Below are 26,172 nucleotides of genomic sequence, written 5' to 3'. Positions count from 1 at the left end.
CGTTTCAATGTTGTATCAGATCATATCACGTCATATCATGATAAAGAAATCTGGAAACAGCTCCTTCCTGACGCACTTTGAGTCAGCAGATGCCTTGGATGCGTCCTGCCGCCGCGTCATCTCCTCCAGAAGCAGGAGTGCTTTGTCAGCGTTGGGATGTCGCTGGACAATGTTGTCATTTTCGGCCATCCGCCGCATCTCATTCAGGATCCACTGCCGTTGCGGGAGGGAACCCTCTAAACCGGCGATGAAGAGTGGCCAGAGGAAGCTGACGGGCAGGTACTTTGCACCGTCCAGCTCGACGCTTGCCAGCCGTATGATCTTGTCTACGGCACCGTTGACCCGGTCCGTCCGAGGATATATGGCAAAAGCAACACGGTGCAAGTAGATGAAGTTGGCCAGGAAGTTGGCGATGTATTGCCTGAACGTCCGGCATACCTGTACCGCGACAGGGCGTGTCAGCGTATCATGGAGCTCCTCTGGTCGGTCATATACATCCAGCACAGCTGGCCGGGAGTTCCATAAACTCTCCAAGTCGGCTCCGACCTTATGTGCGATCTGAAGCACTTCAAATTCGTCGCTCAGGGTGCCGCGGCTGCGGTGGTGGAGGTCGATGCGGACTATGCGTCGGATGACTTGCTGCGCATTCACAAAGAAATGGAATGCTGGGCCAACTACTGCATCATACACCAGGAAGCTAGGACTGGAGAAAGCCTCGTCGGCTTCTTTCTCTCCAGCCGTTGCTTGCTTTTCTGAATTTGGACTACCTACTTGATTTTGGCTCCCAGATCCAGACAAATCGCCCAGTTCCACAAGAGGATCGCCATCCCGGCCTGCAATAAGAGCCTTGACGTCGAGCAAAGAAATCCAAGAAACTAGTAAATGGCCATGTCCTCTCCAGGATTTAGTCTTATTAAAGAACTTCTTGAGCAGGAGGTATCCAGTGTGAAGATAGGAGTTCCCTGGACGACTCAAGTCTGGACTGGACATCAACTTCAGATTAGTTAGCCTAGAGCCGAAGAAAGTAAGGATATGATCGTACCTCAGCAAACATAAGCAAGAAAACGGCCGCAAAGACCTTTTTGAGGATGCTTTCAGTGACATCATCGATGATCCGAGATTGGATCTCCGCGCTCGCAAGCCGATAGTAGAACGGTGCTGATCTCCATGCCCTCCCCTCATACTTGGACTTATGGATGTCAGAAAAGCAGTAAATGGCTTGCATGAGGGGGTTGAACTCTCGTGCGAGTGCTAGCAGAGGCTTTTTCACAAACTTCCACTCCACGTCCAATGGGGTAAAGATGGCGGGAGGTGATTCGATGACGAGGAAATGCTGCAGTAATTGCTCCTCATAAGTAGCCTTTGCGGCTGACCATATGTCGAGAATCGGGCAATCAGCTCCTGTAGATGGCACCGCAGCTACTGGGCTTCGAGGGCTGTTGATCGTGTCATCTGGAGGGAGAGTACTTCGTCCTCTATTTGCATGAGCATCCTCAGCTGGGAATGGGAGCGGAGACAAAGATGCTGGGCTGGTTCGATCAGATGTCTCGCTAGTCAGATTCAGACCGTGCTGCCTCTGTTCTAACTCGGACGTGATTCCTCCGATGAAATTACCCATGTCGAATTCACCGGGTAGATCTTGTCCATAGCTGCTCGTGCCGCTGCTAAATGTCGGAAGCAGGCACTCTGGACCCTGCTCCTCCGATTGCAGTACTGTACTGAAGAAGGTCGTCGGGTCGGAAGCGGACGAAGAAGCGCTGCTCGCCGCTATCGAGGGAGCTCGTTTCTCGACCCGTCGTCCATCTGGAACCGTTGCGTTAGATTTGTATACACATTGCAACCTCAGACGGGTGCAGTGGGCACAGATGGGTTTCGTTTCATCACATCGAACCTTGCGGCGTCGACAGGTCAAGCAGCCGGTCTTCCTCCGCGGGCCTGATCTGCCCATACCCCGCGCCCCCTGGACATGCTGATATTAGCTGACGGGATTTAAAAGAAATTAATAAGAGAGTTATACCTCCATATTGGCATTTCTGGCGGCCAGAGGTCACACATGTGCTGGATGCGCGTGCAATTGCGAAGGATGGCAGGTGTTGAAGATGGAGAGACATGAGGGCACGCCCCGCATCGATCGCGTGCTCGTGCCTGGTGCCTGATCCCCGCATCTGCATGCGCCGTGCATCATCACCGTTACAACGTCGGTCTCTTTTGTTTCTGGTTCGAGAAATGAACGGCTGATTATGGAGATCTGGTCGTCATCACCCGCTGTTCCTTGAACTTGGAGAAGTTCGCAGTTTATGTTCAATCGGGCACTTAGAGACAAGTACAGTACCTATCTTTGGTTTCTGCTGACATATTTTGCTCTATGGCCATAGAAGCCCTGTATTCACGAATTAGTACACAGAGCCATCGTCACCTCTTCCGAAGCATTTAATCAAGGGACTCATTCACCTTGAGAATCATAACCGTACGTTTCGGAGAAATATAGACCTGTGTCTTGGAAAGACAATCAACTCAATATGGAGGAATTGGAATTGGAGGAGAATCCACCTACGTGCCTGCCCGGTGGAACGCCAAAAGGATTCACTATTGTAACTGTCGGTTTGTGTGGGATCTGATGACCTTGCCACTTTGCTAACCCCCGCTGACAGGGTTTGCGCAGCCTAGAAGCAAGGATTCAGACAGGGATTTCCCACTGGATGGTGTCAACCTCGAGAATGTCTCCGATGACTTCCTTGCAACTCTTCTGGACTCGGCCCTCATAATTTTCGAGCCGAAGAAACGAAAATTATCCCACTTTCGAAGACTCTGGCGATGAAGGGCGGCGGGAACATCCTTCCTTCGGAGGCAGCAGTGCTCCGGCTGATCGCTGCTAAATCGAAAATACCAGCTCCTCGGGTGCATCGCGCGTTTCAGGTTCCAGACCAGACCAAATACTTCGGCGCAAAGGGATACATTGTGATGGATTACGTGGATGGCCAGAATCTTGGTGACTGCTGGAAGCACTTGGGATGAAGCTCGAGCGGACGTAGCACAAAAGACTGGCCAGATCATCCACCAGATGCAGTCCCTCGTGCTGAAGCAACCTGGTCCAATCGGTGGTGGTCCTTGTCGAGGTAGTTTCTTTACGGATTATAGCGCCGGTCCGTTCAATGGCCCATCCGAAATCGAGAACTGGTTTAATCACAAACTCACGATATGCAAGCGGTGTCGCCAAGCCCCGGAAGATGTTCCACCTTTCAAGTTCACGAGCTTTGTCCTCGTTCATCAGAACATCAGCCCTCGGGTTCTTATTTTGGATAAATCTGGCCGTGTGTGGGTGATTGATTGGGCGGACGCCGGTGCATACCCTCAGCATCGCTTCCCTTCTTTTAATGAAATGGTCCTATCACTCATACCACGTTATCCTGTGGACGAGAGGCAGCTGAAATCCATTGCGTATGGACTGACGACTGCTGCGTGGGCTTGAATGGCACCTTCCACTCCCCCTCCCTCATCAGTGATTGGCTGGAACTCCGAACATCTGTTCTAGAGATAAGGTGGGTACATATAGATACATGCAATGGTATGATAGCTCATAAAATCAATTTGACCAGATAAGGGTGGTGTAGAATTCGGGATGTTCTTGGCTTGATGTGCAGTTCTACAAAGTAGGCCCTACTCTCCAAACAGCAACAAGCTTCCGCCCACCTAAATTACGTCTTTCAGAACCTTACGCCTGATAAAAATTAAAGAATTAGTGCACAGTGAAGGTCCGTGGACTATTAGGGTTATTATCCGTTATCGATAAGATGCAGCGCCTTGGCGCACAACACTCAGACAAGTGTACACCAGGCACCAACAACAGCCTTGGAATCATCATCAACAATTCTCTAACGTTCTAACTTCATCTCAGCGATAAAAAAATATGTAACAAAAATGAGAAACGAAGAGAGATGGTCCCGACGAGGGTCGAACTCGCGACCTTGGCGTTATTAGCACCACGCTCTAACCGACTGAGCTACGGGACCGGATTGTATAAATAAACGGCTATTAAATCATTTGTTCCCGGCACGACTTCTCATTCAGTACCCGCGTCAGCTACTTTCGATGAGGTATCGGCTCGCGGCTACTCTCATATATGCTATGGATCCCACGGCCCCATCGCTCGCCGACCAGTGATAAGGATGGGCTCGGTATCCTCCTGAACGAGCAGAACGTCTTCATGTCTCACACCATATTTGTCAACGAGGTATATGCCCGGCTCCGAGGTAAACATCATCCCGGCCTGTAAAACAGTGTCTATATTGCCTTTGTCTAGGTAAGGGCTTTCGTGGGCTGCAATATGCAGTGCATACATATTAGTTTGTAACAAGAGTCGGAGGGGAAAATTTGACTGACCTTTAATGCCGATACCATGACCAACGCGATGCGTGAAAGTATCTCCGTATCCAGCGTCCGTAATCACAGCTCGTGCCGCAAGATCAACGCTGGCTGCAGTGTTGTTGGCCCGGAGTTGACTGAGGGATTGGGTTTGTGCTTTGAAAACGATGTCCCAGACCTACTTGAAATGTAAGCAAGAAACAGATTGCTGAACCGAAAAGAGACCCACCTCCAGTTTCTCCTTGAGTTTTGGATGAGCTCTCTCCATATCTATTGGCTTCTCTAAAAAGGGTGGGAAAAACGTGCGGCATATATCCGACGAGTAGCCGTAGAGATGCGCTCTGGCAAGTATAGTCCCGTTAAATGAAAGGACGAGAAACTATTAAGAGAGAAATAACGTATGAAACAGGTGGATCCTTACCCAACATCAATCAGAATAAACGTCTCTGCCTCCAGGACCTTGGATCCGTTCGTGCCGCCATGTGGATTGGCTGCATTCTCATCTGTACATTATTTTAGCTGATGCCTCTTACTACTTGTTTTCCGAACTAGTTCTCAGGATCGGTTATGTTTCTGGGAGGACTCACCGAATAGGACAATGTCAAAGAAGGGCTCCATCCCAGCCGCTCGGAGGGTGTTATCGAGGACTTCTGCGATTTGGCTCTCTGTCAAGCCTGGATAAAGACCTGTTCAGGATCAGCACGATAGGCAGCTTGTAGTATAATCGAGCAGAATTAAATAGCAGAAAACCAACATTTCCTCATCTGCCTCACAGCCTCAACCGTACCCGTATTAACAGCACGCAGAATCGCTATCTCCTCGTCCGACTTGATCTGTCTGACCGCCTCCACTTTCTTACCATCCCTTAACCCGACGATGTCGAATTCCCCGTCCTCGGCAAGACCCCTCTGGATAAAATCACGCATTTCCTCGTCGACCATTAACCTTGGTGTACGTTCTAAGTTGGAGAAGATGCCAGACTTCGTCAGCGTGGTGTAAGGGTTCCAGTGCTCTTCCCACGGTATGATTTGGATGGGCTTCAGGAATGGCATGTTCAGTAGACGGGCTCGTTCTGCCTCGAAGGACGGACAAAGGAATGTTGTGTTTGAGGTGATGGTTCCTGTTTGCGGGTCTTTATATGGTTGTATGATCATGAGGAATGGGCGTTCTTCTGGCTTTTGCGAAGTTAGCTTTCAAGAAAAATATCTATAATAGAGAATTTATATTGCAGATATTTCGAGTATGCTTGTATCGCTCATGAAGCATATATTGCAGCAAATTAATTTGGGAGACAGCTCAGGAGTAAGTTAGATATGACCTACCTCCCACACCTCCCACTCCGGCTGACTGACATTGGCATAGTACTTGAATGTATACCCCGGCTCTACGACAAACGCATCGATGTCATCCGCTACAAGGGCGTTTGCCAATCTATTCCTGCGTTTCTGATAGTCCAGGACAGAGACTGGCACAGCTCCCTCGAGGAAGTAGAGACCGGTGCTGAGCAAGTTCTCAACGGAGCATTGCTGGAAAGTCTCCAGGCCTGGAGACGAAAGCGGACGTGAGCCTGACACCTGGCTTACAGATGTAACTGCTATTTCTGGAGATTGAAATAATGATAAATCCTACATAGTTCGAAATCAGCAGAATGTAGGTAACACGAAAAAAAATGAAGGCATAATATCAGCATTCTGACCTGTTTGCATAATACCTGCCATCGATAGCGATAAACATGGTAAAGAGAGCCGATGAGAACCAGTCCTGCTGCTAGTTGGACAACCGAGACGATAGAGATCCCGAGAATTCGAGCCGGGAATTTCTGGGATCTACGTCCCCTGTTAGAAAGAGGCAATGTATGGTCCTTTAGGCATGTCATGGCGTTTGTTGTTCTAGCCTGTCTTTATCGTTTTCGCAGGTGAGCAAGGCCGCTCTGATCGCGTGACCGAAGCCTGAGGGGTCGGCGGTTGTCGCGCGATGATCGCACGACTAGGGTGACTACTTAGAATGGCGCCGGCTCACCTTTTACATCTTAGAGTAGCAATGCTGAGTGGAGCCTGCATAGGCTAAGTATCTCTTAAGTTTTATCTCTAAACTGCTGGGGCGTTTCTGGCATGGTTGGCTGGGTGGCTTGCTGTGTGATCTGCTGGCTGGGGACGATAGCTGTGAAGCCTTCTCAGAAAGCTTGATATAATAGCCTAAAGCAACTCATCTACTAAGTAATTAATTGCCTGTTTACTTCCATTACCGTTGTTCTAGTAACGCTATCATTCTCTATCGTAGTGACACGAGGGGAAGAGGATAGGATAGGATAGAATGGAAAATAAGGCCTGGAGGACTCTTTAATGGATTTTAAATGACCCTATTGACAGGTATATTGACTTTGGGGCTAACGGTGTGCAAATGCACATGAATACTAGTACACAGTACCTCCTCTTTATCAGGCCCCCTACTGACCAAGTCTACTGAACTCAACAGAGGTGCATTGCATTAGTCAGATGTAGTCAGGTATAAAATGGTACGTATGTACAGTAGGCAGAAGCATATTATGCTGGGCTGGTGAGTTGGTGGATGACGATAGCAGAACACCATACTAGTCATGCAGCTAGGTTTTGATCCTGCATCTGCGTTCTGATTCTATCTGACACACTTGGTCTCTCGTCCAGCCGGATGGGCATTTCCTAACAACTGTAGGTCTGATCGGGGAAACCAGACTAGCATAAGATATGACATTTTGCTTCTCAAGCTTTGATCTGCTGCTGGGGATACCACGGCCCCCTTCCCCTTCCCTTGCCTTTGCCCGTGTCCCTGTCCCTGTTCTTCGGGTCTGGTTAGTATATAGAGAACTTGGTCTGCAAGGCAATGATAGGTACTTCTTAATTCTATATTGAGTGTTATTCCTATTCCCGTTCCTGCTCATGTTCATGTTTATCACTCTCGGCATTGCAAAAAGGACTATAATGTACATATGAGCCCTGTATCTCCACCGCTGATTCGTTCTCTATTCCCTTCAATCCCACCAAGTCCTCTTCAAGAGCCGGCCACATGTCACACAGGTGGGGAAGTAACCTCATCTCATTCCATCCTGTTGAACGTGCGGGGTTTATCGGCGCACATACCGTATGGCAAGCAGTTAGATTGAAGATCGATTTATGACAGGTAAGAGAGGAGCGCAGAGACCAACGCCTATGCTCAAGTTTTTCTGCCGGCTTGAATGGAAAAGGTATATATATCTGTGTTTTGCATAGGGCTGTTGAAAGCAAAGATTCTTTCTTGCAGAATATCAAGAACGAAGTGCATAGGTTACATACTACCTATCACTTATTGCCTGTAGTGCAGGAGGACATCAGTCGTAATTTTGCTAACTTTCAACGGACTTATTATTTATCTATCTTCCCTTTGAGATTGAAATTCACGATTTACTTTGCATCCTTTTACACAATATCCTTATCCTACTCATAATATAATCCATTCACTGATACGAAATTGAAGTCATCCAACATGTCCGACGAATACTTCCAGAAACTCGTCAACTTCTCGCACTGCCCCGACCTGCCGGACAACGAGGTCAACCGGGCCGACGTCGAGGCCGTCCTCAAGGACGGCTACGTCGTGATGGAGAAGCTCATCCCGATGGAGGAGATCGAGATGCTTCGCGACGAGATCGCCCGGATGACGGGCTACAGTCCCAAGCTGGGGCGACATATCTTCGAGGGCAGGGATACGGTGAGGATTTATTCGCTGCTGAACAAGTCAGTTTTTCTTTTAAACTTCACAGGATCTTTGGCCCACGCTCATGTTACTTACTGGGCCGCACTGCAGGACCCGCATGTTCGATAAATACTGCCTTATGGACCGCATCCTCGCGCTGAACGACTACTTCCTCATGCGCGGCTATGGACTCTCGGCCACGAGCACGATCCAGATCAACCCGGGCGAGAAGCCGCAGATGTTCCATCACGGTAAGGAAAAAACAGCCTTAATATAAACTTGTATATACCATTCATTGCTGACCATTTTTACCTTGCGCACTCAGACGACGGATTCACCTACCTCCCTCGTCCACGAATGCCGATGGGAACGGCCATTATGATCGGTACGTTGCCTGCAGCGGCAGCTGGAACTGAAAGTTAACCAATTTTATGCGTGCCTACAGCCATCGACGATTTCACCGCCGAGAATGGCGCCACCAGAATCGTCCCCGGTAGCCATCTCTGGGACTCGAAGCGGAGGCCGACGTTGGAGGAGTCGATTCCGACGGTCTGTCCTGCAGGGAGCGTGATGTACGTAATCATAATCCCCAATACTTACTACCCTCTTCCCTCTCCTGCTTCTGTTTCAATTCATTCATCCAGAAAATGATTATTCAAACTGATATGATACGGTATCAATCATCCAGCTACTTCCTCGGCACCACCTGGCACTGCGGAGGGCCGAACACGTCCGATAAACCGCGCCGAGCGGCGACGGTGCAGTATTGCCAGCCATTCGTAAGTAAAGAAGAAAAAGAAATACAAACCCAAACAGCTTCAAATAAATAAATAGAATAATCTCTGACAAGACCCAGATCCGCCCCGTCGAAAACCAATTCCTCGCCGTCGACCCCCGTCGTCTGCCCGAGATCCCGGAACGGATCGTGTCTATGATGGGTTACGGGATACTGCCGCCGTTTATTGGATATGGTATGAACCATTAAGATCGCTTATTCCCCGAATATATGAATATAATATGATATGGTATGGTATGATATAATTGCTAACTACTGGCTGTCTTTTTCTTTATTCAGTTGACGGCCTCGACCCCCTCAAGGGTGCGCGCCGCATGGTCGAGTGGCTGCAATCCCCGCTGGAGGCGCACCCACCTGGTTTTGCGACGATGACTTAGAATTATCTTAGGCTTATTATTGTTATCTGTGGAGGTGGGTTTTTATTTTATCTCTAATTTATATGGGAAGGGCAGGCAAGTGTATGTCTGAGCTGGTGCTGGTGGCCCCCTGACATACGATGACTCTGACTTTATATTTAATATTCTACCATACAGAGGCTATTTCCTATCTATCTATCGAATTGCACAATATCTACTTGCTTCTCTCTCTCTTTATGTCTTTAATACGCCCTGCTTTCCCTGCTATCATGTTTAGGGTTCGTGTCTAGGTTCAGTATCATGAAGAACCAATCAATGAATTTATTCAAGTATGGACTTAAAGTTACCTTGAGTATAAAATTATTCGACTCTTATTAAGTGTTAAACAAGAAAAGAAGGGCCATTGGGGGGAAAAAGGGGAGGATCTGGAAGCTCTCATGGCAGGTAGGTATCCCAGAGACCATCGAATGGATCACAGGTTCCCAGGATGACATACCTAATAGACACTTAAAAGTCTGATGACTCGTAGCGGGGCAGGGCAAGCTCCAAGATAGATAACACTGGACAGTGTCGAACACCTGTCTGATAAGGTTCGGATCGCATCCAGACATAGGGTATGCTAAGGCTTGGATACGGAGAGTGTATTTTTCTTCTATTAGGTATCGTCTAAAAGGAAACAGCAACTAGGTATACTCATCATAGCGTTCATAAAACCCTGTTCTCCGAGGCTACTTCAGATAACTCGATGGCGTGCGCGCATCAACATTCAGATCTGAGTCTGATGGAGGAATGGTATCAGCTCTAGAACTCAAAACTTAAATGTTAACGAATTATCTGCAAAAACTGGGAGGCAGGGTAATGAGAACGAAGACGCCTTCAGATTCACGCTCTCCTCTATGTAGCGTGCTCAACATGGGTTGTCGGGGCGGCATCCTTACCATGCTCAACAGATTCTCCATTTTCATCATCATCCTTCGCAGGCTCGACGTCTACATGGTGGACCATCACAGGTTCGAACATGGCGTTGATCTCCTCCAGCGTCTTGTTTGCCGTCTCCCTCACACAGAAGAAGACGAATCCGAAAATGAAAATGTCAAGAATTCCAAACAGGAGGAATGTTCCCCATCCGATGCCGGACATGATGTACGGCGTGCTGAACGACCAAACAAAGTTGAACAGCCACTGCGACCCGACTCCGAAGGCGACGCCTGGCTCGCGGATCCGGGCTGGGAAAATCTCGGACGTACAGGGCCACGGCAGTGGGCCCCAGGATAGGTTGTAGGCGATGATGTTGAGGTAGAGAAGGGCGACTGTGGCGACGCCGGCGGATGTGACGGTTCCGTTCCCCGGGGGTTTGTGTGCCTTAACTACGGCGGAGGTGGTGATCATGCAGGCTGCCATGAAGACGGCTCCGGCCATGAGGAGTGGCCTGCGACCGAATCTGTCGGAGATGAAAAGGACGAATAGAAGACATGCGATGACTTTTATTGCTCCGAAGATACCTGTCAGCAGCAGGTTCTTGTCTCCAGGCCCGACGAGGAGGGAGAAGAACTGCGGCCCAAAGTACGCGAGTGCTGTCGATCCGGTAGATTGCTGGGCGAGGAAAAGGCCGAACCCAAGGAGCGTCCTGTGGGCATTCGGCCATTCGAGTAATTCTTTCAGTTTGAAGCCAGCCATCGCATGTCTGTCATCCTCGACGCCTTGCTGCATCTCTGAGAATTCGATCTCCACTTCTTCTGAGCCGCTGGCACGGATCCACACGAGACTGGTCCACGCCTTGTCATAGTGTCCCTTCAAGACCAGCCAACGGACACTCTCCTTCAGCGTTAGCATACCAAGGCCCATAAGTGCTGCTGGAACGATCTGAAGACCAATAGGGAGCTGCCATTGGGTGGGTGTGGCCTTCATGAACTTTACACCGTAGTCGATCCAATAAGATATCAGGATGCCAATTGTGTACATCAGCTGATAGCAGCTTCCAAGTCGGCCCCGGATCTCCTTGGGAGACATCTCAGACATGTATATAGGGATAACGGTGGAGGACCCCCCAATGCCCAGCCCGCAGATTACGCGACCGACGTAGAATGCAGGAAGAGCGTGGGTATTGATGACTTCGAGAATTACTCCAATGCAGAAGATCAGGGAGCAGGCCATGATGGATATTCTCCGTCCGTATCGATTGGCAACGGGCCAGACTACGAAACAGCCCACCAGGGCACCAGCCTGCTGGATACCCACGGCGATCGAGCTGACTCTGGTCTTGTCTGATTTCCCATAGCGAAAGTCATCTTGGAAGGACTGGAACGTCAAGACACCCCCTACGAATACGTCAGCAAGTATAGCGAAATACGGGTAGCCAAAACAAGCATATACCGATAACGCCCGAATCGTAACCAAACAAGATGCCTCCGCAGCAGAGAACGACAGCAAGCCAGTATATACGGAGACTTGCCAGGGCGGAAGATTTCATCTTGGCAGACGACGATATGTTCAGAGCTCAACAGGCTCAATTAAAACCCACTTGCCGACACCCGGACGGGGGGCATTCAAATGAAAAGGAACGTCTCGTCGACAGAGGCTTTTCAACGCATGTCGGGAAGTGAGAATCAACTCCAACTTTTCAAGCTGTATCCGCGAGAGATGGGAGATGGAACCATGATGGGAAGCGTGTTTCTTCGATATGGGCGGGAGATGGTGTTAAAAACGGGCAACAGATACATTGCAGGGAGTTGACTTCAGGGAGGTCCGTCAAGATCGTGGTGAGCTTCAGCTCGTTATGTCATGGCGGGATCGAGATCTGGCGGAGAGCGGAGAAGGCCTGGCCCGAAGCGGAAGTGTCATTCGCTGTCGCGACAGCCGACGGCCGAGCTGCTGCGAACGGCGCAAGATGCAACCCGGTGGGGAGATCACGCCAGAGCCGTGACGGGGCCATTGGCTATTATTCTTCGTCGGTTGCTTATCGGCTGCGAGGAGTGTAATATGTTGCATAGATTTACTTTTCATATATATATATATATATATATATACTCTTTGTAAATATTGAGGTATCGGAAAGATCTTGAACTTTGGTGTGTACTCCGGACAGATCTCTGGTCCAGAGTCCAGACACAGTCTCGACTACATGGCACCCCACGGGGAAGCTCTCTAGGGCCAAAAAAGCCCGACGCACGATGGACCGATGCAGACAAAGCTGCCTGCGCTAAGAGAGCACGGGCTCCCGCGGCCCCCATCAGCTGACGTCACCGCCGCAGGTTAGCCGACGGCCGACGGCCGACGACGAGCCCTAAGCCCTAGCTCCCTTCCAGGTCGACGTGGACGCATGGAAGTCACGCAACAACGGAGTGGATCAGAGTCAGACCAGGAGATATATAAAACATGGATCTGCCCTTGGCTGGTCATGTCGTCTCAAAGAAGCCAAGAGCTGTCGTGGGCGTAGTGACTGGTGATCTTGAATCCCGTTGCAGCTGCTGTCCCCCTACCTTACAGTCTGAGGTCCCTGGTACAAGGTATACATTCTTAGAGACTGCATAAGAAATATGGCTCCAGCCCCCAAACGCCCCAACTTCCTGGTCATCGTCGCCGACGACCTGGGCTTCTCCGACGTGGGATGCTTTGGGGGAGAGATCCGGACCCCCAACATCGACAAACTTGCCCTAAATGGCGGCATTCGGTTCACCGACTTCCACGCTGCAGCGGCCTGCTCGTAAGTTCCAAGCACCCAAACGCGCTCTGTTGCGGACCATGTAGAGGAGGAGAAAAAAAACCCATGCTAATGGCATCCATAGACCAACACGGGCAATGATCATGACGGGGACAGACCACCACATCGCAGGCTTGGGGAACCTGATCGAGTGGACCAACATCTCGGGGCAGAACGGCCCCAAGGGCTCGCAGATGAGCACGGCCCCCCAGCGAGGCATGCCGGGTTACGAGGGGTACCTGAATGAGCGTGTCGTCGCGCTGCCAGAGCTCCTCCGCGACGCGGGCTACCACACCCTCATGGCCGGCAAATGGCACCTGGGCCTGACCCCCGAACGATCCCCCTACAAGCGGGGATTCGAGCGCTCGTTTGCCCATCTGCCTGCATGCTCGAATCACTACGCATATGAGCCGCAGCTGCAGGACCCGGATGAGACGCCCACTTTCCTCGAGGCGAGCTATATCGCCCTGCACATGGAGGACGATCACTATGTCAAGAAGCTCCCCGACGGGTGGTACTCGTCCGATGGCTACGGGGACAAGATGCTCGAGTACCTCAGGGACTGGAATGACAAGCAGAAGCAAGAGGGACGGCCGTTCTTCGCCTATCTGCCCTTTACTGCTCCACACTGGCCGCTGCAGGCTCCGATGGAGTATATCAACCACTACCGCGGCGTTTACGACGAAGGTCCTGATGTCCTCCGGGAGAAGCGTCTCCAGCGCCTCAAGGAACTCGGGATGATCCCACAGGACGTCAAGCCGCATCCCGTCGTGGCCGAAGAGGTCAAAGAATGGAAGGACTACACCCCAGAGGAGAAGAAGAAATCCTGCACCGCGATGGAGGTCTACGCGGGCATGGTCGAATGCATCGACGCCAACGTCGGCAAGGTGGTCGACTACCTCGAGAGCATCGGCGAGCTGGAGAACACCTTTGTGTGCTTCATGTCGGACAACGGTGCCGAAGGCGCCGCATACGAAGCCTACCCGATGGTCCAGAGCGGCGTCATGCCCCATCTGCAGAAGTATTACGACAACAGTATCGAGAACCTGGGGAACGGGAACTCCTTCATCTGGTACGGTCCGCGCTGGGCGCAGGCTGCGACGGCCCCGTCCCGTCTGTACAAGGCCTACACGACCGAGGGCGGCGTCCGGGTCCCCTTCCTGGCCAAGTTCCCCAAGAGCGTGGACGTCGCGGAATCCGCGAGAGGAATCACGGATCAATTCGCGACTGTGATGGACCTGGCGCCCTCGATCCTGGACATGGCCGGCGTGATCCACCCGGCCCCGACATACCAGGGCCGAAAAGTCGTCCCCATGCGCGGGAAGAGCTTCTACCCCTGGGCCACCGGCAAAGCCGACCGGATCCACGAAAAGGACTTCATCCAGGGCTGGGAGACCTGCGGCCGTGCGGCCCTCCGCTTCGGCGACTGGAAGATCGTATACATCCCGAAACCGAAAGGTCCCGAGCGGTGGCAGCTGTACAACCTGGCCACGGATCCCGGTGAAGTCGATGACCTCGCGGACAAGGAACCCGAGCGTCTCAAGCAGCTGCTGAAGCTGTGGGACCTGTACGTGATCGAGACGGGCGTGATCCCGCTGAATCCCGACCTGGGCGCGTTCATCGAGGCCACCGAGGCGCAGATGCCCGAGAACGCGTGGATGGAGTACGATTACTGGAAGAAAGGGGCGAGGGATGATCCGGAGAAGTTCATGAGGAAGCCGCCGCGGTTTCAGCGTGTCGTGAAGCAGTTTTGAAAAAAAAGTAACCCGAACCCTTGGAGGACTGAGACCGAGTTTTCCGGTTATAGGTCGTGTCCCGTCATCCTTTGCTTTAATCGCGTATTAATACCACACAGACCGCATGAGTAGTATCTTGAAGACGACTAGATAAATAGGGTTACGAATATAACGACCAAGTAATAGAGCAATTGGCCATACGTCAGTTTCCAGATCGGTATGATTTGTCACACTCCAGCAAGCCATCCAGCCATCCTGTGCTCTAGGAGCGACTTTAGAGACGGCGGGATGCGAGAGGATCCGCGAATCCAGAGAGATACGGCTGAAGATAGATAGACAGTATGTCAGATATGTTGACCAAATTTCGAGCACAGCACCTTATGCGCAATGGATACACCTATGAAGAGAGCATATTCTGCGGATGCGGCGGGGAGATCTACAGGGCTACTACGGGCAAAATCTCGTGTGCGACCGCTGACCTTGGGAAGAAACTCATCAAGTTGATGTGGAAGAGCACGTTGCGTAGCCTGGGATGGCGGTGCTGAAAGATAGCGGGGAAAGTTCACCTACAGTAGGTTGCCATATCTTTCGTCACCCCCTCCCCTGCTGCGTACTGTCTTGGTTTGGATTGCCATTCTACACTCATGTGATCTTGAAGCCACTGGAGGGTACCTGGGCACTATGATAGGTCACAGGCCCTAGACAAAGCTAGTCCAGATCAAAATATAGCAAAAGCGGCAAGCTAAGTGGCTTGGACAGGGGGGGGGGGGAGGGGGTGCTGAAAGATATGGTCGCCTACTGTAGTATATACACCATAAAAAAAAAGTGACGAACTCACCAAACGGGATACCACTCAGAAAACTCAAACCGTCCATAACCCACCCTCGGAACGTGGTACAAATGATCATGGGTGAAACTATATATCCCGTCCGCCTTTACCACATTCGCGAGTAAACCATCTCTAAGACTGGCTTGAACAGCAGGCGCACTGTAGTCTGGGTATGTCAGATAATCCGGGGCGTCCTCGCCCTGTCTATCCATATCAACAGGATGAGATCGCAGCTTTTCCAGGAAGCAGGGCTCAAGGTCGGAGTCAAGCTGTTGATATTATCAGTGGCAGTATTAGTAGTATTAGTATTATGGCTATTGTCACCGCTGCTGGTCCACGTGAACGGTAACCACTTGATGCCAATCTTCTCCAGATCGTCACTGGATAAGCACAACCCCGGAGGAGGATGCTGCCAGACCGCTGTCCAGAGGCGTTCGATCTGCGCTTTGGCCTTGTTGCGGAGAGCTTGGAGTTCTTCTGCTGCGAGGGACGTGGGAGGCATTTTTCCTTTTTTGTTTTTTCCTACTCTAACCCGCTTAAGGTCCTAGGAGGTAGGTGGCAAGTCGAGAGGTTGAAATAGATAAAAGTTTTGAGCTCGTGGAAGAGGTGGGCCAGGTACGGTATAACTGTCGTACGTTAAGAGGAAATTTCTCCGCCGATGGATGCTATGTCATGACGATCGTTACCCCTCTAAAGTTACTGATCAGGTCATGATAGACGGCCTATCAATGGCTGATACATCGAAAAAGCCAAGCAGTCCACTCCAGGCAACAGTCTGCAGATAGAAACATAGACGAAGATCCATTGTTATTTTGGTCATTCCACTCGTACCTCATATTCCTAATTCTAGCCTTCGTTTACGGGCTACATTTCGTCAATCCGTCAATCCGTTCCATCGTCAAACGACAGGACTTGCTACTTCCAATTCCATCCGCGTGTAAAAAAAAAGTATCTCCTTGTGGAGAGGGTACCCCTCTTTATTGCATCCGAGGGAAAACCATGAAATGCTTCAAGAGCATTGAAACTATACGAACCCCAAAGCAAGAGCAGATCCCCTCCCAGAGAATAATATGAACAACAATCAGAAGAAAGAAAAAAAAGGCCCTGCTTTTCTGCTTTTCCGTATCCCAGCACAAAAATATATAAGAAAAAAAAGCCCCCTTTCGTTGCGCCGTTATACTCCGTACACCAGGGGTTATGCTTTGGGGTTCAAGACGATCACCTCGGTGCAGTACCGAGGTGTCAAACACAAAGTGCCACCCACTATACCGGATCCGGACATATTAAAAGTGATATACAATTCCGAAAGAAAGTGGGAAGAAGGATAGCCAAAAAGATACAGCGGTGATTCTTTGCGCATGCCGTTGCGATGTTCCACCCGAATCCAACGGCAGAAGACGACATCCGGTCTCAGACGTTAATCAGATCATCAAAGTTATCGTCCGCGGAGAATGAGATGGAAGCTTCAGAGTCGCGGCGAATCTGCTGCTCGATGGACTCGGCGGTCTGCTGAGGCTCCAGCTGCAGCGGATCGTCGAATCCGAAAGACATGGCCCCTTGCACGGATGGGGAAGTGGTCTCATCGGTCGCATCGGTGGCATCAGCCGCATCACCAAAATCGGCCGTATCGTTATAGGTAATTTTCTTCACCATCTGGGCCAGATGGAGCTTGATGGGCTCATCACCGCACTGGGCATGCTTGAGAACCTCATTCTTGAGTCCCAAGATCTCGGACCGCAGACGAGCAATCTCCGCGACCAGTTCCTCTTTCTTGTCCGACTGCTCCTTGTACCGTGACTCGAGCATCATGGTGTGTTCTTTCTTCTTCTGGCGGCACTTGCTCGCTGCCAGTCGGTTTCTCTCGAGGAACTTTTCCCGCTTCACCTTCTCCTGCTTCTGGTCGTCCGTTTCCGCTCCACCGTGGCTGGTGGCAGAAGACTGCTTGTTCTCGCGAATCTTTCGGCGCTTGGAGCTGCCACTGTCGGCGGAATGGTCGCTGGTGCTCCTGCGTTGTCGACTGTCGACGCTCTCGGGAGCGTAGTCATCCCAGGGACTCTTGCCCAACGCGAACAGATCGTCGGGTGCACACGGCTTCTTGTCGTCGTAAGGAGGCGGCGTGGGCTGGCCATTGCGGACGTGCGAGTTCTTCAGATCGCGTTCCAGGCTCGGGTTAGTGAACAGTTGCTCACCCTTGGAGTTCCACGACTGCATGGTGGGCGACATTGGACTGAGACCCCAGACGTTGTCCTCGTCCTGGAGAGACAAGCCCAGAAAGTCGCCAGGAAAGGCGGCACCGGTGTCGAACGGGGAAGGGCCCGTACTGACAGCATCGGCGGTGGGAAAGGCCGACCCGGCAAAGGAGGTCTGGTCAGCCAACATGTTGAGGGCAGACATGTAGCCGTCGAATCTGGAAGGTGCAGCGTCTGAAAGGCACGATGGGCGGAAACCGGATGGCAAGCTCGGGAGGCGTCACGGGGACCTCCAAGAGACGTGTCTGCAGGCGTATCTGCACGGAACAAAAGCAGATCTGGGATGAAGAGCGTCGAACAGTGCGATGAGCGGAGATGGCAGATGGAAAGGGACGTTCAAATAGATCGAAACAGCGCAGATGCGGGCAAGGGTGGACGCGCGGATTCGAGAGCTCTCCCCCGAACAGAACGGGAGACACAAGCGAGAAGTCAAAGACAGAGTCGAGAACGTCGACGAGGAGGGGGAAACAACGGCACGGCCAAAGGCAGCCGTCGTTGCGTCTCCCAGGGACGGTGCGGGCGAGGCAAGAGAGCCGGAGTACTTCTCGGACTTGGACGTGGTAGGCGAACGCGAGACGTGGGACACAGTTTGTCTGCTGCTGCGCTCCGGGGGCGCAGAGAGGCGGAACAAGCGCTGGCTGGAGGGGAGAGAGGTCTAGAAGGCGGAAAGAGGATTCCTGAGCAGACGGTACGCTTCCGCGGGGATGGATTGGGCTGTTGAGGAACGGATGGCGCAGGATCGAGAACTACGGATATATACGTGGAAAGACGTCGAGGACATGGACGGGCATCTCTCGTCCAAACGCTTATGTATCCCGGACGAGGATGGCCGCCGACCTGCTCGCACCCCGGAAAGCTCGAGAACAAGGGAAGCCGTCCAGGGCAGGAGCTTCCCCCGCGCACGACTCGGCGGAAACGCGACGCCGCTCGCCCATTGGCCCAAGCTCCTTCCGCAAGCTGTGCAGGCTGGGCGGGTCCGGAAGATCGTCGGGGCCGGCTGCCCCACCGCCGCTGCTCTGGACCGGGCGCGCTGACATCATGACAGGTGGGGAGACGAGAACGGCCGAAGCCGCCAGAAAGACGTTGCGCTCTGGCATTCCACGCAATCCTGGCCCTGGTCTGGACCGAGGCCGTTGCTGCTGATCTGCCTGGAACCTGGCAGGGGACAGCTCTGTTTACCTATTCGGGTGTGCAAGGAGTCCTTGTAGTGGTCGAGGGTGATAAGGAATGCGACCTGTGCCTCGTATAGCAGAGAGACCTGCGTGGAGTCCTGGCGGACTCAGGCTGCACCTGATCGAGCAACGGAGAGAACGCCGGATCCCTGGTTGAGACGCTGTCAGGCTGCCGTTAGGGCTCAGCTCCGACCAAGTCTCTGCCCCGGGTTCCAAGGTCCGCAAAACCGTGGAGCAGGAGACATGCTACGCTGAGCTGTCCCAGGAAGCCAAGGTGGCGAGGCATCGATCGCCCTGGTCCCTGAGCCCGCCCGCTAGCGGCCCCCGCCCGATGACACAAGGCCGTGTCCGTCCGTCAATCGCATGCCTCGTCCCCGCGGCCGCAGACGTCAAGCGCCTGCCGACCCTCGAGAAGTCACTACCTCCGCGCTTCTTGCTCCCGCCCACGAAGCCTTCCCCCTCTTGGTCACTAGCTGATCTTGAACTGCCATCCATCCATTCAAAAAAATCTTATCTTCCACCGATTCACGGTTCTCTGGCACATCACACTCCCTTCGTCTTTGCGGATTGCCAACCACGAAGCAAAGAAAAACCGGGAAGCGTCCGATGGAGCTCCGTCTGGAGTCGTCCAAAACAGGGAACAAGCGCTTGTTCACCAGCGTACCCACCGCCCTCGTGCCCGCCTTGATTGGCCGTCAAGGTCTGAACGTCTACCTAGAAATCTCTAGAAACGGTCCTGCGATGAACTGGAAATGCTTGTTACAAGGCGTGTACTCCGTATCCCGGGAAAAAGCTGATTCAGTCTGCAGTCCGCGACAATCTTAGATGATACCGGCTTTGGTAGCACCTCACCTGCCGAACGCGTTCATGAAGCTGCCTGTCCTTCTACATGCAAGCGACTTTCTGCTGTTCCCCATCTGCCAACTGCAGTCCGTGGATGCTTGCCCGATTGTTCCCTCCTCAATGCTAACCCAAGATTCAGGACTTGCTTCTCGAACCCCCGACCTGTGCTCGCACCGGCGTCGGCAGTGGGGCCCTGTACTGGCACTAGCAGCCCTGCGCTGGGCTTTTGGTTGCGTTTTCCGTCCGGGTCGGGAATCTTCTCCATCGACTGATATACCCAGTAGAGCAAGCGAGCCATGGCCGATTCGGACCGACCAGAGTTTGTCCCGGCCCATAATCCCATTCGACCCTAAACTCGCGATAAGCAGCCCAGCCTCCTCTTCTCCTAGGTACCAGATAACGTCATCCGCGACCTGAATTGGCAGGTCCCGCGACTGATCATGTTACCTAACTATGCTAAGCAAGTAGTAACTACCTACTTCTATCTTCATACCTATCTGGGTAGTAACCTTCGCGGACGAGACGCCTGCGGATGTCCATTGTCTGCCCATTGTCCAGCGTTGCTCTAGCTCCTTAGCTACTAACTCGAAATTGTTCCGGAACTTGAACGCCCTTTTCAGGACCTTTTGATTCGAAAACGAGCGCATGCAGGATGTCGGGTGGAAGCAGTTCCGCCCTTCCAGACTTTCCAGTGCACATAGCATATGGGGTTCTGTCTGTCAAATTAAGCTGCGCATGCGGCGCAGTTTTGACGATCGTCAAGGGTCGAGACGGAGGTCGATCAGCGATCCTCGATGAATCAATCATCTGCAGATCTCTTCGACTTGACGGTCGCGTGTTCCACGTGTACGGTGTAGTAGTATCTATATCTCTAAACAGGCCAATAATGAACTATACGATGGAAGATTGTAGATGTGATATGACGTGCTCCCGCGCGAGGACTTGCCACCTACCGAGCGAAAATCTACGGTCACCCTGTCGACTGTCCTTCTCGTCGTAGTAGGTGAGCAGCGCCGCCCTGAGCTCACGCGATCGAGGGTGAGGGGTGAGTGATGGGATAATCGTCTCGCGACTTCAGTGATTGATCCAGCGTCGGCTCACCGCCGTCCTATATTATTAAGTCACACGAACTGGATTCATATTGACTACATTGGCAAAGAGGTAGCACATTCATTGGTCGTCCTGAAGCACCCCTCATTCTCTTGAATCCTCATCCCTGTTTTGTTGAGAGTCTCTATTCGCTGCTACTGGATGCTGCTTTAAGAGAGGTACAGATTTCTCTTCTTACATCAACTCCAGGAGTGCTGAATTGAATTATATGTCATGACCAACAGGGTTACACGCTGCCCAACTCAGCAATCTCACATGAAACAATACAGACTGATAAGGCAGAAAGCGGGATTCTTTGAAATAGGCATTACGTGACCACAAAACGGAGGAACTATGATAATGGCAGGTCCGTGTGGAGGTCAGGAGATGGACTATGGGAGGGACCATGTGGTCCAACGAGGGAGTGCATGGAAGGACCATGGAAAGGACCATAGGGGTCCGGAAGATGGTCCGTGAAGGGACTATGAAAAGGACCATGAAGGAAAGATATATAAGGATGCTCATTACCCAGCATGTATCTAGTTCTTCGTGCTCAATGTCATATTGTTACTTGACTATATACTAGCAGGTCAGCAGGCTCGTCTACTATTAGGGAGCAACTTCCTAATAGGCGCTCAACTTCTGACTATTCGTGTTATGTCCAACTATTAGAGAGTCTCTGGTGCCACCCTGGATCGATATTAAAATATCAACAGACCGATCTGACCTTCGAAGTCCAAGATCTCCCTACCTACAACCAATTTACGAGTACGTCAGAGGAGTACGTAACATTATCCTTCTTCTTGATGCCAAGTGAGTTTGGCTGTGCGCTTGTGTCTCCATTAACTAAGAAAGGGATCTTTTGATTCGAATAGGGCCCGTTCGAAGGGTATGAAAAATGAAACGGCCACGTGATAATATAGGCTGATTCTTTGATTCATTCCATTCTGTCTCTCAAAACTGACAAAACTCTCCAATCTGGTACCTGCTAACTTCTAGACATGGGTTTAGATGACCAACACCCCATTTTCAGATATACTATCTCTAATGTCCAGCCCTGTTTTTTTAGCAGGCAGGCTACGGCAGGGTGCATGTGTGTGATATGAACCAGTTTCCCGCCAGTGGTATGTTACGCACTCCTCCGACTTAGCTGTAAAACTGGTTGGGAGGTCTTGGGCTTTGTAGGTCAGTTCTAAAATAGTAGTAATCCTGAATTAGTAGTTCAAGAGGAGTTCAGGGTAAGTGAAATGCAATAACATGATTTAGTTAGAAGTAGGGCGCCTACTGAGGAATCACTTCAATAGTAGTAGACTAGCCTGCTGACTTTGTTAGTACTTAACTTAATATAGTCAAGTAACAATAGGCTATTGAGCATGGGGAACTAAATACATGTTGGGTTAGCTTCCTCCTTCCTTCCATACCCTCATCCACCTCATGGTTGCCTTCATGGACGCTTGGAATCTGGTTCTCCACCCGCTTTCACGTGGTATTCCTAGTATAGAAGCATATACTAGAAACCCTGCTTGTGCCTAGCTGGCTTGCCTGTTTCATGTGACATCACTGAGTTGGACAGCACGTATCCTTGTTGGTCATAACATTATCTTAGCTGCTACTTCTGGAGTGCTCTTTTCATCAGAACATGTGCAGATCTGTTACGGCGCTCCAGGAATGTCACCATGTCGGAGCGCGGGAGAACCTATGTCCGACCTTCCCTTGACCTCCCGGATGATTAAGCCACAAGGGTGAGGTCAGAACCCCAGGCCTGACCGTACAACCCGACCACCAACAATTACAAGGTCAGACTCGAAGGTCATAGACCCCCAGATCTCATGTATACAAGGAAGTATTTGCTACCTGTAGATAGGACCCTCGTGGTCAACATGTCTAGTAATCTGACCTTTAGCTACTACCTTCCCTGCCTGATCTCTGCTACTACTCCTAGTCCTGTGTCTATACAGACCCTCTGTCCCATCCGGAACCCCTGTCCTACCCTGACGCCCGTACATAATTGACTGTTGACCTATCACATCCGCGGTCCCTCCTTGACCTACGTCCTAGCCCGACAGCCCTGCTGGCCCGACAGGAATCGCAGAGACCCCTGTGACGTGCTCCCCCTTGTGTCAGAATCCGGCACGCGGCAAAGACCACCCTCCGACCAACTAGAGGGACGCGTAACAAGATCTAACAATCTTATCAGGGTCCGTGAATCCTGTATAGGTGCTGAGCCCTCCGGTCTTTCTGACATGGAGTTGGATGGACGAGTTTACTACACTTTCTGTTGGGGGGTGAATTCCACAGACAATACCCTCCTGCAAGAGTGTCAAAACATCTGTGGCAAATAGTTGGAGGATTACTTACATGCTCAGTGGCAGTTGTGGATGGAATTCATAGACATAAGGCAGCAGTGATACCTGTAAGCATCCTGCTAACTGATCAGATCTCAATTCAAAGATACTGGGTTTTTGCTTACATTCTAATCAAGCTACTTTTGCACTGTAAGTACTAAGATATATTTATTATCTGCATAAGCTCTAACAATCCATAGGAGTTTATGACAGAAACTTTATTTCATAGAACAAACTGTCCTATCAGCCTATCATCAAAAGAATACACTCAAAATTTCAGGGTAAAAATAAGCAAGAGTGTTACGTGCTCCCTAGGCTGGTCGAGGCGTAGGCAATCTGCGAGCCAGTTTGGTATCTCGGCGGGAAGGCACGTCACAGGTCCTCCTGTGTCCTATGTCGATCTGGGACAGGGGTCGAACTAGGACTGCTGTCGGGCTGGGACAGCTGTCAAGTAGGGACTGCAGTCGAGATAGGACAACAGGTAGGCTAGGACAGCAGGTGGAATAGGACACCGGTCCTATATACTCAGCAGGTGGATAAGACCAAGGGCCGACAAAAATGGTCGTAACTTGTGAACTTCCTCGAGAGAATAGTCTAGAACCGATACTTTGTTTTCAAATGCAGTGTCGTATTCAACGCGATCCACGATAAAAAACTCCTTGTTAGTGCTTGCCAGCTCTATCCTTCCGTCCATCAACTTAATTGGTAGACATCGTAAATGCTTGATACTGTCAAGATCAGCACTTGCTGGACAGAGCTGATTACTTTCAAGTGCAATCTTTATTTCGCGGATGTTTGGTCGTTGCTCCGCAGCCAGCACCTTTAATTGTTCAATGTAAGTTGCAGTCGTGGGCGCTGGTATGAATAGCCTTTCAACAAACAGATGTTCCAGATCGGGATACAAGTCACTGATTCCAAATTGCCTCCCAATTCTTACTGCTCCTGTCCAAACGCATGAATTAGGCGGACACCAGCTTCTCTCGTGGGTATATAAATTAGTTTTCATTTCTTGAACGCATCACTATTTCAGGTCAATCGGCAATGGCCTGTCGCTGGGGCCAAACTATCTTACCAAATGGAGCTCCACTGCTCGTTGCTCTCTGCAACCCTTGAGATTTCCCTATATATCTCGCAAACATTTTTAAAAGATACTTCTTCATTTTTCTGCATAGCCTTCGGTTCATCGAGGTATGTAGTCCAGTCTGCATCGGGAACTTTGAGTATGTGACGGAACAGATGCTCGACCCTGTGGTTCCGCGAGTATTCATCATAGGCAGAAAGAGGATATTTAACCTGCAGACAGGCAGGGGCGTTCCAGACACATTTATCCAGACTTGTAAATGTTACCTCACGGTAATCCTTCGCTGGAATACAGGCAGCATCGCAATCGTGAAATATCTCCCTAATCATTTCAGTTATGAACCTATCCAGGCCGGGGCGACGCTCACCTAATCTCGTCATACTCTGTATCTTGGAATCGTCCAGAAAGCCTATCATATACCTTAAAGAGGCAGAATTGTGCTTTCTCGTCTGTACCTTCCTCTAATAAGAGGGAGATAACATGACTGAAAAATCGCATATTTGCCTTCGTCCCGACTCCAAACTTGCTCAAGAATTTCCACTCAAGTAGGCTGTCACCCCGGTTAGGCGGAAGAAGAAGAAGAAAGAAGGGCCGTTTGTAGCTGATACCCATCTTTACAAATAAATCTTTGAGCTCTGGGAATGGAAGGTAAGTGTGAAGCAAATATGTCTCTGCTTTTTCACATTGAACAAGGGCGAATTTGATACCTCTTACAATCTCGGGAGTGAGATCGCTCTTGTAGCTGCTCCAGTAACTCTTAAGAGCACCAAGCAACATGTCCGAATGTCTCTCAATCATGTATCTGAAAAGCTTTGAAAGACGGGGTGACGTGTCTGATTCTCTCATTCTGGGCACGCGGCGAATCGATGCCATATCTTCCAGCCACTTTTTCCATGATCGACCGTGTTGTTTCGCTTCAGAGGATGCGGCGTTGAGATAAGAATCATGAAGGAAGTGAATTTTGAGATGCTCAAAGCCTTTCTCTTTGGCAGCAGATTCCATTTTCTGAGCTAGGTGCTTGGCTCCATACTCATCCTCTGTCTCGAAATATAAATCATCGACTATTATATCCTCACAAAAGGTCGTTAAAACGAACTTGCGGTATACTGGAGTTTTATTCTGATCCATTAGGAAAATGCGATCGTCCAGACTGGTTCCTGTTGGGAGGCTCCAGTAGAGGTAACGGAGATGAGACACGGAGTTGTCCAACGTTACGCCATATGGCCTCTTGTACCTCTGTAAGATCCGGTCAACAACAAAATTAGGATCGCAGTACTTGACTCCAAGGATTTCAAAAGCAACTTTCGAGCCTCATTTCTGATTGCTGATGCCTCGACAATATTCATATTTAGGTCCGTTGGAATAAGGTTCCCATTATCATCATAGGGGAAATAGATGTCCCAAGAAATGGCGTTGGCGAGTGTCCCCTTCGACAAAGGAACTAGCGGCATTTCTTGATCGTCCCCAACATGGTGTGACTCTTGGGAAAGGTTTCCAGCGCAAATATCAGAAGTTGTGCAACTCGGGTATGCCAATCATCATCGTGTTTAGGCTGAAGAATCCGAGGGTTTCTCCCACGTATGTACGGGTCAAGTCTTGCGAGCAGTTTCTTATAAGATATAATTTTATCTCCGAGAGCTTGCAGAATGTCGGCATGCATTGACCAGGCATAGTGAGGCGAGAGATAGATTTCATCCTCAAGGTCGTCGAAGAGCGGTTGGTTATACTGATCGCAGCGGCTGGGTAGCAGGCGTCGAAGCTTGGTAGGGTATTCCAACGTTCCTCCCCATGTTTGAAGAATTCGATACTTTTTCAGCGTATCAAGAATCTTCTGTCGAAGTTTACCCCAGAAAGGGTCTGAAATATGATCTCCCGGTACGTATCTCAGCCATTCATATTGTAGAGA

General features: G+C 50.7%; 11 protein-coding genes and 1 non-coding gene across 12 annotated transcripts; 5 read left to right on the top strand and 7 right to left on the bottom strand.

Moving 5' to 3' along the window:
- Nucleotides 1-30: 30 nt before the first annotated feature.
- On the bottom strand, nt 31-2,171 carry VTN00DRAFT_4160 (uncharacterized protein; the record flags this gene model as incomplete). The annotated part of the gene is made up of 4 exons (XM_069430558.1): nt 31-993; nt 1,043-1,803; nt 1,892-1,960; nt 2,018-2,171. The coding sequence occupies 4 exons, from the start codon at nt 2,169-2,171 to the stop codon at nt 31-33; spliced, it is 1,947 nt and encodes a 648-aa protein (XP_069289681.1).
- A 348-nt stretch (nt 2,172-2,519) lies between these two features.
- On the top strand, nt 2,520-2,818 carry VTN00DRAFT_4159 (uncharacterized protein; the record flags this gene model as incomplete). The annotated part of the gene is made up of 2 exons (XM_069430556.1): nt 2,520-2,601; nt 2,652-2,818. 2 exons carry the CDS (start codon nt 2,520-2,522, stop codon nt 2,816-2,818), a joined length of 249 nt encoding a protein of 82 aa, XP_069289680.1.
- A 156-nt stretch (nt 2,819-2,974) lies between these two features.
- Nucleotides 2,975-3,469, top strand: VTN00DRAFT_4158 (uncharacterized protein; the record flags this gene model as incomplete). Its single annotated transcript, XM_069430555.1, has 1 exon — nt 2,975-3,469. The coding sequence occupies one exon, from the start codon at nt 2,975-2,977 to the stop codon at nt 3,467-3,469; it is 495 nt and encodes a 164-aa protein (XP_069289679.1).
- Nucleotides 3,470-3,936: 467 nt separating this feature from the next.
- Nucleotides 3,937-4,010, bottom strand: VTN00DRAFT_t59. Its single transcript has one exon. It is a non-coding gene; the product is annotated as a tRNA-Ile (tRNA).
- Nucleotides 4,011-4,123: 113 nt separating this feature from the next.
- On the bottom strand, nt 4,124-6,422 carry VTN00DRAFT_4157 (uncharacterized protein; the record flags this gene model as incomplete). The annotated part of the gene is made up of 9 exons (XM_069430554.1): nt 4,124-4,317; nt 4,381-4,540; nt 4,592-4,703; nt 4,784-4,865; nt 4,950-5,048; nt 5,117-5,537; nt 5,685-5,987; nt 6,059-6,197; nt 6,382-6,422. The coding sequence occupies 9 exons, from the start codon at nt 6,420-6,422 to the stop codon at nt 4,124-4,126; spliced, it is 1,551 nt and encodes a 516-aa protein (XP_069289678.1).
- A 1,438-nt stretch (nt 6,423-7,860) lies between these two features.
- VTN00DRAFT_4156 (uncharacterized protein) lies at nt 7,861-9,243 on the top strand (the record flags this gene model as incomplete). Its single annotated transcript, XM_069430553.1, has 7 exons — nt 7,861-8,111; nt 8,182-8,321; nt 8,396-8,455; nt 8,516-8,642; nt 8,759-8,849; nt 8,927-9,041; nt 9,146-9,243. The coding sequence occupies 7 exons, from the start codon at nt 7,861-7,863 to the stop codon at nt 9,241-9,243; spliced, it is 882 nt and encodes a 293-aa protein (XP_069289677.1).
- An 873-nt stretch (nt 9,244-10,116) lies between these two features.
- Nucleotides 10,117-11,692, bottom strand: VTN00DRAFT_4155 (uncharacterized protein; the record flags this gene model as incomplete). Its single annotated transcript, XM_069430552.1, has 2 exons — nt 10,117-11,540; nt 11,596-11,692. The coding sequence occupies 2 exons, from the start codon at nt 11,690-11,692 to the stop codon at nt 10,117-10,119; spliced, it is 1,521 nt and encodes a 506-aa protein (XP_069289676.1).
- Nucleotides 11,693-12,758: 1,066 nt separating this feature from the next.
- VTN00DRAFT_4154 (uncharacterized protein) lies at nt 12,759-14,676 on the top strand (the record flags this gene model as incomplete). The annotated part of the gene is made up of 2 exons (XM_069430551.1): nt 12,759-12,925; nt 13,008-14,676. The coding sequence occupies 2 exons, from the start codon at nt 12,759-12,761 to the stop codon at nt 14,674-14,676; spliced, it is 1,836 nt and encodes a 611-aa protein (XP_069289675.1).
- A 986-nt stretch (nt 14,677-15,662) lies between these two features.
- Nucleotides 15,663-15,989, bottom strand: VTN00DRAFT_4153 (uncharacterized protein; the record flags this gene model as incomplete). Its single annotated transcript, XM_069430550.1, has 1 exon — nt 15,663-15,989. One exon carries the CDS (start codon nt 15,987-15,989, stop codon nt 15,663-15,665), a length of 327 nt encoding a protein of 108 aa, XP_069289674.1.
- Nucleotides 15,990-16,897: 908 nt separating this feature from the next.
- Nucleotides 16,898-17,866, bottom strand: VTN00DRAFT_4152 (uncharacterized protein; the record flags this gene model as incomplete). The annotated part of the gene is made up of 1 exon (XM_069430549.1): nt 16,898-17,866. The coding sequence occupies one exon, from the start codon at nt 17,864-17,866 to the stop codon at nt 16,898-16,900; it is 969 nt and encodes a 322-aa protein (XP_069289673.1).
- A 229-nt stretch (nt 17,867-18,095) lies between these two features.
- VTN00DRAFT_4151 (uncharacterized protein) lies at nt 18,096-18,395 on the top strand (the record flags this gene model as incomplete). The annotated part of the gene is made up of 1 exon (XM_069430548.1): nt 18,096-18,395. One exon carries the CDS (start codon nt 18,096-18,098, stop codon nt 18,393-18,395), a length of 300 nt encoding a protein of 99 aa, XP_069289672.1.
- A 147-nt stretch (nt 18,396-18,542) lies between these two features.
- VTN00DRAFT_4150 (uncharacterized protein) lies at nt 18,543-20,094 on the bottom strand (the record flags this gene model as incomplete). The annotated part of the gene is made up of 2 exons (XM_069430547.1): nt 18,543-18,891; nt 19,880-20,094. 2 exons carry the CDS (start codon nt 20,092-20,094, stop codon nt 18,543-18,545), a joined length of 564 nt encoding a protein of 187 aa, XP_069289671.1.
- Nucleotides 20,095-26,172: the final 6,078 nt, after the last annotated feature.

Source organism: Thermoascus crustaceus (genome assembly GCF_041956765.1).
Source record: "Thermoascus crustaceus strain CBS 181.67 unplaced genomic scaffold VTN00scaffold_2, whole genome shotgun sequence".
Taxonomy (NCBI): Eukaryota; Fungi; Ascomycota; class Eurotiomycetes; order Eurotiales; family Thermoascaceae; genus Thermoascus; species Thermoascus crustaceus.
This window is presented reverse-complemented; position numbering and strand designations above follow the sequence as displayed.